Source organism: Schistocerca gregaria, chromosome 2 (genome assembly GCF_023897955.1).
Source record: "Schistocerca gregaria isolate iqSchGreg1 chromosome 2, iqSchGreg1.2, whole genome shotgun sequence".
Lineage (NCBI taxonomy): Eukaryota > Metazoa > Arthropoda > Insecta > Orthoptera > Acrididae > Schistocerca > Schistocerca gregaria.
Window position 1 is genome coordinate 522,205,914 of NC_064921.1, and position 12,054 is coordinate 522,217,967.

At 38.7% G+C, this 12,054-nt stretch overlaps 1 protein-coding gene across 1 annotated transcript in view; it reads left to right on the forward strand.

Annotated features, from left to right (window-relative positions):
• Positions 1–12,054, forward strand: part of LOC126330094 (uncharacterized) — a 103,246-nt gene that overhangs the window by 23,612 nt on the left and 67,580 nt on the right. The window contains exons 2-5 of the mRNA XM_049996330.1: positions 1,210–1,274; positions 1,359–1,510; positions 1,603–1,724; positions 8,915–8,986. Coding sequence (XP_049852287.1) covers positions 1,210–1,274; positions 1,359–1,510; positions 1,603–1,724; positions 8,915–8,986 — 411 coding nt within the window. The remainder of the gene's footprint in view (positions 1–1,209; positions 1,275–1,358; positions 1,511–1,602; positions 1,725–8,914; positions 8,987–12,054) is intronic.

The window sequence follows — 12,054 nt, forward strand, 5'->3', positions numbered from 1 at the left end:
CAGTCATTGAAGTGATGCTCAGCAACTGGGTGATCCATATGTTTCTTGGCCAGAGTTTATCGGTGGCCATTCACGCAACCAGACAGCTTGTTGATTTTCATGCCCACATAGAATGCAGCACAGTGGTTGCAGCTTAGCTTGTAAATCACTTGACTACTTTACAGGTATGATGAGCTAAATAATGCTTGTGACAGAAGTGAAGTATGTGGTGGTGGGAGAATGTGTGAGACAGGTCTTGTATCTTAGTCTACTATTACAGGGATATGAGGCATGAGGCAAGGAGTTAGGGAGTTGGGGCAGAGTAGGTATGGACTAGGATATTGTGTAGGTTCGGTAGACAGCGTAATACCGCTGTGGGAGGAGTGGGAAGGACAATGGGTAGGATACTCCTCATTTGAGAGCACAGTGAGAGGTACTCGAAAGCCTGGTGGAGAAAGTCAGTTGCTCCAGTCCTGTGTGGTACTGAGTTATGAGGGGAATGCTCCTCTGTTGCCAGACAGGTGACTGGAGATATAAGGCACAGGAAGTCTCTATTTCAGTACCAGTTTAGAAGGGTAATTTCGGTCTGTGAAGACCCTTGGTATATTTGGAAAGGGACTACTTGTCACTATAGATGTGATCACCACATATGGCTAGGCTGTATTGAATGGGCTTGTTATGAAATGGGTGGTAGCTGTCAAAGTGGATATATTGTTGGTGATTGGTAGGCTTGATATGGAAAGAGGTACTGATGTAGCCATCTTTGAGATGGAGGTCAACAATGAGGAAGGTGGTTTATTGGGTTGGGGAGGACCAAGTGAAGCAAATGGGGGAGAACATGTTGAGGTTCTGGAAGAATGTAGATAGTGTACCCTCAACCTCGATCTAGGTCACAAAGATGTCATCAGTGAATCTAAACCAGGTAAGGGGTTTGGGATTCTGGGTTGTTAAGAAGAATTCCTGTAGATGGCCCGTGAATAGATTGGCATAGGATGGTGCCATGCAGGTATCCTTTACTGTACCATAGATTTTTTGTAGGTGATGTCTTCAAAGGTGAAGTAATTATGGGTGAGGATGTAGTTGGTAAAGGTGACCAGGACAGAGGTTATTGGTTTGGAGTCAGTCATGCACTGGGAAAGGAAGTGTTTAATAATGGCAAGGTCATGGGTATTAGGGATGTGTATGTGCAGGAATGTGGCATCATTTTCTAATTTTGTTTCCTTGTTTCAGGGGAAGAACGAAATTCAGTCAGTCGTTGCCTTCATCAATACCAAATTGAATTCTCATGGGGACAGGTATATACAAGTTACTGCAAGCATATTTCTTAAGATTTATTGGCTTTCTAACTAACTAATTCCTTTATAACCTTTGTTTTTCAGAGTGAAAGGCCTACATTTGTTAAACGTATTTCTTCCACAGTGTTCAGATGATGTGTTCATTGATAACTGTGTATCATGGATGCAACAATGCGTCAGGATTTGTAGCAGTCCCAGAGAAAAGGAAATAAGTTTACTGGTTTATGAAGTACTTGGTGAGTTGTGTATTAAATACTTTTGAAATTCGGAAGCAACCATACATGTGTCAAAAATCTTATTATTGTGTTTTTTATGTATTGTTTTATAGGAAATCTCTTTCAGTACGCAGGAATGATACAGGAATTAACAAAGCCGGTTTCTGGATCTGTAATCCCAAAATTCTTGGAGCATGTTCATCATGTTTCATCAAACTTTCACTCCCAGACAGAGGTATTAATTATGTAATATCCTTTTTAAATAGCATTGCAGTTTACAGTGACATCCTTTTTCTATATTTCCTTGGCAGAACATGTTATCTACTAAGAAAAGAAAATCGTAAGTCTAACCACAAGTCAGAATAGTAAATAACGTGATTGAGAAATGTATAATGAATCTGCTCCACAGAACACCTGTATATTCAATCTTTAGAGGAAAGTCAATTGATTGGTGCTGTGTGGCTAGAAGTACTGACCTAATCCACTGTAGATGAGTTTGTAGATGTTACTCACGATTGCTGTCTGTGGGTATATGCAAATCTACTGGTTGTATCGTGTCAGTTTTTATGGGGGTGATGGTTTGATAATGAACATCATGTCTGAAACTAGTAGCTACAAATAAAGGATTTTTCTAACGCAACTTTAACGGAATCACAAATGATTCTGGCGAAACGTCAGAAAAATCATTAGATGTAGTATTTTAGCTGTATCTGGAATGTGATAAATTTCCCAAACCAGTAGAGAGACAGTACAACTCTTCCAGTGCTGGAACTAAGCTAAAACTCTCCAGAAACAGTCATCAGCCAATTAGCCTCACAAACATAATGTACAAGCTACTTGAATAAATGGTAAATTGGGTGTTGTGTTGACGCTCAGGGCATGAGTCCTACTATCCAGTTCCCATTGTGGTTTCTGAAAGGTGTGGCTTTTCTTTTGTCTCTCGTAGAGACCATTTTTCAGAAGGCTTTTGAACATTATCATCAACAACTTATTGTAGCTTTCTTCAGTAGACAAAAGGCTTATGGTATTGCTTGGCGCCATTTCATCCTTACCATATTCTACGAGTGGAGTTCAGTGATTCCCCCTCAATTTTTATTTGAAACTTCTTATCACTCAAGTTATTCTAAGTTCAGATTGACAATTCCTATTCATTCACCAGAGAATAGTGTTCTTTGTTACGTGTGATCTTGTCTTAATAGCTTTCAGTGTCCTTGCTGGAACTATAATACATACCATTCCTCCGTCCCTGTTTATGACTTCAGTATTTATTACAGCTCCTCAGGCACAAGTGTCACAGAAATAAACAGTAGAGTACCACTGGAAAGTCCAATCCTTGTCTCTTGCTCGTGGTTTATAGTTACCTGCTAATAACATGAATGTGATACATTTCTGTCAGAATAGAACAGTACATGTACATCCAGAAATCTTTATCTATAATTAGTTACTCAAGCAGTAGAAGTATTGTGTTTATATTATCTCATAAAAACCAGACATGAACAATTGTCTGTTATATGCATTCCAAGTTCACAGTTCCACTGTGTATCCGTACGTCACACCTTTTCTACAAGAAGGAGAAGTGGACTCACTCCAAGGAAGCCTCAGTCAGGTGTCACAAGAGCAGTCTATATACATTGTCTTTTTCCTGAGCTTAACCTTCTACCACAGAAACTTCTTCTCAGTGTTTTGCCACAAACATCTCCTTGTTGTGTCCCTAACCCACAGCTCTGCCTGGCTCTATCTCTAAGGCCAAAGAAAATGTAGATTTTTCCACCTTCCATTGTCTGCTGCTTTCAGTTCTTGATGGATTTTCCACTACAGAAATTGTGGATAATGATGGTTCCATGCTGAAAGACCAAACTGGTTGTGCTTCAGCACATTTTGAGAACTGTAAACGTTACTCCCTGCCAACTAAATTCTGTTTTTTCACATTAGAATTGGTGATCGTCACTTAAGCCCCGCAGTCAATTAGTACCCATAATTACAATACTTCTCTAAAACGTAGTGACACTCTGAGCAGATGCCAAACCAGAAAACATTGCTAACCAAGACCTGCCTTCCAATCTCCATAAAAATGTGATATCAGTAGTAATCCTCTGGATGTTGATTTTTGTTGCAATCTAGAGCACCAACTTTCTAATCCGTTAGCTAAAGAAGCTACTGGAATGTACCTGTTTTATCGGAGCACACCAGAGCTTGAACTATGGATAACTCTGTTATACACCTTTGGGAGCTTTGAATACAGACTAATGTAGTGTGGTCACCAACAGCAACAGCAATACAGGAGACCATGTGGCTGTATGAGAGTTCTGTGTGAACTACTGAGAGGGAATCAAATATAATTTGTTGACTTTGTAGTGGACACACGTGACTGACATAATGACAGTCTTTGCTGAGGTGAGAATACCTTCAAGCTGTAGCAGTAATGCCCATTTGTCAATAGACGTATTTCACTAGAGTACTCCAATTATGTTGCCTTCCTGCAAAAATGAAAACTTACTGGATTCGCTACCTTTCGTACTGGGTGACAGTGCCCAAGTGGCAGAGTAAGTATTAAATTTTAATGGCCAGCTATTGACTGGGGATGGAGGTATGGCACCTGCTGCAAGATGTGCTTTTGGGGGCCATAGTCTGTTCCTGACTTATATGCTGGCTGGACCCCAAACCCTTCATTATTTATATTACTTTGCATTTCTTAGCATTTTAGTGGCTGGGTGTTACTTGACTGTTTACTGTGGTGGGATTTTTTTCTTAAACTATCTGTTGTTCTCCTTTGTCATGCTGACTGTGGCTTACATGGGGAGGGAGGAGAGGAGGAGGAGGAGTGGTGGACAGTCACAGATGTAGAAAGGGGTACATCCAGCCACAAATCGGGTGCCCAGGGAACCCGGACTTTTTTGGCTGGAATATATTCCTCCTGTATCATGGTATTTTATTCTTTTACGGCTGCTTCAAGTTAGCTCCAGTGTATATTTGCCATTCTAATGATGCTAAAAAGTACAGCCATAATCTGATCTCACATATTGTTCTGCTTAACAAACTTCAGCAGCTCAGTACTCCCAGTGTGGAGGGATCAATGACTTTGTAATTTGGTACCATTGACATTCATCCATTGTTGTTGTCATCTTAATGCAAACCATTTACACACTTGGCTTTTGAAATGAAGATGACAGACATGGCATGTTTAACATTTTACATTAAAATATATGTATATTATTTTTCTCCCACTTATAAATTGAGTTTTAATGACACCAATGTTTGTTATGCATTTTACTCACAACCTTCGTCGTCCCAGGGAGTTCACAAATTGTTTGTGAATATGTGCATGGCAAGCATAGGGCTCTGAGCCATTGCAGAAATTCATTTTTGTGGTGCAGTCACATTCTCTGACCATATCTTTTCTCAGACTTGGTCTGTAGGGCAGACTCCATGTTGACAGCCTAGCCTGCCAGTAGGACATTGATTACAGCTTTTTACACTTTGTTTATTTATTGTACCACATGTATTTCATTAAACTGGTCACCACATCCAGGTTTGAATTTTTTTCGCATGTGCGAGAACTGTGCAGGAAAGTTCGCCCAATACCCAGCATGGCATATGCACAGTAGTGGGCCACTGACTACAGAGGGAACATGCTATTGATGACCGAGCTGTTACCTTTCAATGCATATCAAGGGGTATGTGCCTCTCTGTATAGATGCATCAGGACTCCAGGCAGTAGTCATCAAACTGGGTGACCATTGATCTGGTTGGGTGATTTCCGTGGGGGAACCCTTAACTGGACTAGGCAGCATCATCACAGGAATTTTACACAGTGAAAAGACCAAAGCTATCAGCCAGTGGCCATGTGGCTCTGGCAGTCTCTCCAGATAGTGCAGACCACTGTAACTCATAGAACTTTCTTTCCTAGGTCAGGCCATGGGAAGAAAAGCAAAATCAAGCAAACTCACTGCTGTCAGTTCCTGGTTTGTATGCGGAGTGCGGGTGGATCTTTTCTATTTATTAAGCATGTGTTCTTTTGTATGAAATATTGCAAATATATTTGGAGAAATTTCTTCCCTTAGTTAACTATGAAGTGGTTCTGTCTCAATTAGAACAGCAACTGCTATGGTGCAGAGTTTAATTTCCACTGCGACTGAACTCTGCAGATGCATGAGGAATTACATGGAATCTCTGAGAAGTGAGGAGTTCACGTTGTTCATCATATATGTCATGGTGTGCATAATCAAGGTTGACACCAGAGCAATTGTTGTCTGTGCTGAGCAGGGCAGTGCAAAGGCTTCAGGCATATGCCTTCCCATTGTACAAGTAAACCAATTTATGGAGACTGGTCATCTGATCCATGAAAATACGTCATGTGAGTAACCACCCTCGTATGTCAGTTGTGGAGACAATCACCCTTTCTGATCACCATAGTGTATTACCTTAATTAAAAAACATAAAATCCAAAAAATTAGTTTCTGATCAATTCTCGTGTTTTAAATCAGGAAAACTGAAATTGCTTATATCCTGTCCCAGTGGTATTGAATTTTGCCACTACTGCAGCCACATATATGTTCATGGCACTAGGTTGAGAACCACTTGAAAAAGTCCCTGGTGGCTGAAACTGGTCATGGTATTAGGACATAAAATTGCAGCTGGTGCTGTAATTTGTCTCCAGTTAATAAACTGCAGCTGTGAATACCCTTAACCATCATCTCCAAGGACTCCCTGCACTGGCTGCAGAAACAGCATCCTCCTTCAGAGTCTGCTGGTGACAGAGCTCCATTTAGAACCCTATCTCCAGGAATCAGTAGATAACCAACCCAGAACTGAGCAGTAGTTGGAGGAGACACTTAACATGGATCCTAGGGCTTCCAGTACGACTTTAGTGCCTACAATCATGGTGGATAAGCCCTTGCAAGGTCACAACTGTCTAAACAGAAGAAGAAGGAATCACAGGCAGAGGTGAGACTACTCCAGTGACCCTGGAGATGTCAGATTCTCTCATGCCATTGGACTAAGGACCTATGTTCATCAATATTGCTCCGGACCCCTGGTGACAGACAGTAATTCTGAGGTATGCCATGTCCTCTTGGCACCTTCCACATGCAAACAGAGCTAGGGGAAAAAAAAAAAAAACTGTCTCTGTGCCTCTGTATGAGTTCTAATTTCTCTTATCTTCATGGTCCTTATGGTGTACATTGGCAGCAGTAGAATCTTTGTGCACTCAGCCCCAAATGCCGGTTCTCTAAACTTCCTCAGTAGTGCTTCATGAAAAGAATGTCTTCTTCCCTCCAGTGATTCCCATTTGAGTTCACGAAGCATCTCCACAATATTCGCAAGTTGATCGAATCTACCGGTAACAAATGTAGCAGACCACCTCTGAATTTGCTTCGATATCTTCCTTTAATCTCATGTGTGGGGATCCCAAGCAACTGAGTGGCAATTAAAAATGGGTCACACTATATGTGGTCACATTTACAGACAAACCACAGTTTCCTAAAATTCTCCAAAGTCGAACATTGACCTTCTGCACTAGTGGCCTTATGTGCTCACTCCATTCATATCACTTTGCAACATTATGCCTATGTATTTAATTAAGATGACTTTGTCGAGCAGCGCACTACTGATTCTATATTTGAATATTATGGGATTGTTTTTGCTGCTTATCTGCATTAACACACATTTTTCTATGTTTAGAGCAAGCTACCATTTACCACCCCACCAGAAATTTTAAGTCATCTTGTACCTTCCTATAATCACTCAACAATGACACATCTCCATACAAAACAGTGTCATCATCAGACAGTCACAGATTGCTGCTCACCCATTCCATCAAATCATTTATGTATTTAGAGAATAGGAGCAGTCTTATCACACTTTCTTGGGTGCACTCCTGACAATACCATTGTCTCTAACGAATATAAAAAAAAATCACTCTCAGTAAAATGACTGCAAATCAATGAAAATGATGATGTTACTGATCACTGGTCCCAAGTGACTGCAAAATAGTAATAAAATTATTGAGTATATGTTAGGACTTATGCACAGCCTAGAGGTATTATGTATATACCATGAAACGAGTTTGGTTGCAACGTGGAAGAGAGACTTTGACTGTGGAAGTTAGATGGAACTTAGTACACTATAGGACTGCAATTAGGTTGAACTTTGAACTGCAAAGATCTGAGGAGATTGTTCGCAGTAAAACATTTCTACAGTGGATTTTCATTCTGCAGAGGAGTTTTTGCTGTTTGAGACTTCCTGGCAGATTAAAACTGTGTCAGACCAAGACTTGAGCCTGGGACCTAGAGGTTTGTGCAGAAGTGAAGCTATGGGGACAGGTCATGTTTGGATAGCCTGTAAAATGCAGTCCCAGATTTGAGTTCTAGTCTGGCACACAGTTTTAATTTGTCAGGAAGTTTTAACAAAAACATTTCTTAAACATGACCTAAATACTTCAACCTGCCTTTGAGAGTGATAAGAGGTAACATTGCTATTTAATCTTATTGTATGAATTGTAAATGGCTGACAGTCATCTTCTTTTTCTTGGCTTTATCCCGTATGTACAAGGTGTTGACATACGAACGTGGATTTGGCAATGTTAGTGTTAGAAGATGCCAATATGCCCTCTCTGTTGCCACCCCTTTACTGCTAGGATGGAATTTCCTGCATCTCATCATTTCACATCAAGTGTTATTCCACATGAAAGTGTAAGAATGTTTGCTAATTGCGTAACTGAGGTGGTACGTGGGTACCAGTCCAGTATTCACCTAGTCGGATGTGGAAAACCACCTAAAAACCACATTCTGACTGGCCAGCCAACCATCCCCCATTGTTAATCCAATGGACAGGTTCAATCAGGGAACAGTGCACCTCCCCAAATTCCAGAAGTGAAGTGTTAATTTACGTGATGGTCCAGGTGGGTCAGAGGGCCAACAGTGATTTTTAATAAGTTGCTGTGAATTCCCTATGAGTAAGTTAATTCATGATAGTTTTGACTACCATGTGTTTTTGATCATTTCACATTTGGATGGATGTAGAAACAGAAAAGTTAAAAGAAGAGTTCTTCAATTGAATGATGAATAATATAATGATGTTCAATAAACTACCAGCAGTTACAAAACCACCACCATGGAGATTCATGTTTGGAGCCAAGAGAGCAAGCTCCAACCAATACATAGACTGCTGTAGGGAGCAGAGTGGTGCAGAGAGAGTAGACATGTCATCCTGCCTCCAAATTCCACTCCCTCCTCCCTCCTCTGCCCTCCCCCCTCTATCTCTATGCAGTTACTGTTATACTTATGGGCTTGTGCTTTGTTTCAAGCATCTACCCTTACTGTAAATACTGCAGTTTTCCGAACTTGTTTTGTCTTTTGCATCTGTACTCATTTTTAAGAATTTTTTAGATGTGTTTCATATTGGAATTTAAATAATGTTTTATTTCAGAATGCTGCTTATTTATTACGCTGTTTGGAGTTTGCAGTGAGGAACTATGGAGGTTCATGTGGTCCACATAAGGTTTGCTATTTTGTTATTGTTATCATTAAGATGAAATATATTTTTGGGCCAGTTACAACAATTCAGTAAAGAAAGTCTAGTAAATATACATGAAACTTTCTGCTTATTTGTGCAATATTGGTATCAGAGTTTTGTGCTTTCACTTAAATTCAAGTTTCTTTATTAACAACTAAAGACTTTCAGCGGAAAGTATCTAATAATTAATAAGCTGGGACATGAAAATGTAAAATGTATTTTTGACAAAATTAGAATATGCATCTGGCAAAATCAGTATTTATATTGTAGGTGTGTTAGCATTTAATTTTTTAAATAATTAGAAATATAAATTTAAAAGAATTGGAAATCTCCCTGTTACTAGTGCTTGATACATCTTGTAATTGTCAACAATGCTTAATTAACTACTCCTGTTTCATTGGTCTTCTGTAGAAAAGAAACAAAACTATCATTTTACACCTGACTCTTTATTGCTGAAAGGATTGTATACATCCCAGCATTAAATTCTTTAACTTTATGCTTGATATGGCAGTCAAGACAGTTATCATGTCAAATTTGTTGTTGTCTTTCAGTTATGCCCCAAAAAATTTCTTGAAATGGCCTTAGCAACTACACATAGCACACAGTGTCGCATCAGAAAAAAATTTAGGCATCTTTTTAGCTATTATTTGAAATCACATTTCTTGGATAAAATGTCTGAGCAGAAGCCACAAACTCTCTTATGGTTGGGACCTTGCTTTTCTGTTAGCTTTTTCAGTATTCATTAACTTTTCAAATGTATTGTTCTGTGCTGCTTTTTCTAATGCATTTGTATCATCACAGTACTTTCTCTATTGTTTTAGGAGACTGTCCTTCACATATAATTTAAAATTTAGTTCCTAGTTTATTGTTTTTGGATATAGTACATGTGACACTGGATATTTGGAGTCCTTGTGTGAAATTAAACATTTTGCTTACTGGGTGGCATGATCTTTCACAAAAAAAATATTTGGATGTAAATCCTCTTCATAGTTCTGCGTGTTAAATTTCATATAAAATACACACCACAGTTATGAATGTGTGCCACTTATGACAAATGTAAGAAATTTATGATTTTATGGAAGTACTTTCCAAATAATATTCAACTTCATACCAAACTATTCCACTGAGTCATTGCAGTTAACAGAAAAGAATTTTCTCCATTTAAATATATATTTTTAACTTCAAAAATTAAATATAATGTATTTATAGTTCCTAGAGTTTAGGAAGTCTAACTTGCCATGGTTATGTCATATAAATAAGACATAATTGGAGTTCGGCTTCTGCCTACCAAACTGAGTAGCGCATATGTGACAGACACTACGCATGTATCAGATTTTCATCAGTCATGGCAGTCTAAGGTGTGAAACAATGGAACTTGTATATTCACATCATCATGTAGCACCTTGTGCTCATATGGTGTATCTAGTAATATGAGTGAACAGTTTTTATCATTTACTACTTCATGGAATTTCACAGCACCAGGAAAGATCTTGCTTTCTTCTATACCTGACACTTGAAAAATGGTCATGAAAATGCAGCCCCCCCCCCCCCCCCCCCCCCCCCAATCTGTCTGTAGTTTGATCATAGAGGACCTTGATTTTCCTTCCAACTGTAGCGTCACTGGTTAACTTCTCACTGTCAGAAGAAATTTCTAGAAACACTAAAAACATGCCTGTATTGGACACAAAAGGCAACATAACCTAGTCAGAGAAATATCCCCACAGTATGAATTGAGCTAGAGGGTGCTTTGGCAGTAAAGTTGGTTTATGTTTCCTTTTTACAATTTTACTTTATGCATTATCAGATAGTAGTGGAAAACCTGCAATTGTGGAATCAGTTATTTTGTTTATGTAAATTTTCATCATGTAGTTCGTTTTCATACTGTTTATGACCTCCTAAGTGAGCTGCTTGGTGAGTGTGATGTGTTCCATCATCGGGGTGACTTTATTGTAAAATAAACATTTTAAAATTATGTTTTGATTTATGTTTCTTGTCCTATGGATTCTGAGAAATGTGAAATATTCTGTGTCAGGAATATTGAAATGAACTGTGTAACTGATGAGTAGCATATATGCATAAGAAGGCTGCAATAGTATTAATAAAATTTTCTTGTGTTTACATTACAGTAAAGTCACTACAACAATTGAGCAGCTCGCATACAGTGCACAATACATAAGATGTTGTAACACAGTAGGAAAATGTACTTGACAGTAGAAATTATTCTCAAAACACATCACATATATGAGTTAACTTAAATAAAAATCATGAATTGCAAGAGCAATGATATACTACATGTCCAAATTTTCAATGTACTCTTATGCACAAAGAAGCAAAACCATTTCTTTTTATAGATTGTAGGTTGACTGTGTCATTGTGTATCTGGAATGTACATTATTTTTTCACACTTTAGAGAACAACATTAGTTCACAGATCGTAAATGGCGAATTACAGTGCAGGCTGTAAAAAGTATAGCGTAGAAAACTTGAAGGCAAAAGAAAAGGGGGCTTGGGGGGGGGGGGGGGTTAACAAATACAGACTGTGCGAAACAAAATTGCATGCTGCTGGTTACTGAATTTCTCATTTTTGTGGAAACTGTATTAAGAAGTGTACGTTGCTATAAAACAATTGCTGTGATGTAATATGTGTCCAAAAAGTAATGTATCCTCTTGCACAAAAAAGTGTGTTTTTCAGATTGTACCATCACTCAGATAGATTCCTCTTGCAGTTTTCAAGAACAACTGCTTTTTTAGCAAATAGAAGGATGAGGTCTGCAGTTCAGTTCGCTATTTAAGGATTGGTAATAATGTAATATTCTAATATTCTTATTGCATATTAGAAACACTTCTACAAGTAAGATTACTGAACTGGACCTGTAGGATGCTTTTACTAATACATCTGACCCTCATTGATCTCAAATATGGCCAATATTTATCATGCTGAGTCCTCACAGATGCTAGATCTTTATTCAGGAAATCAACAATCTGCACCCTTAATGCAGTTTCCTTTTTTTTTTACAGTGGAATGCTTGCTTCTGCAAGAACTTCAACAACTCC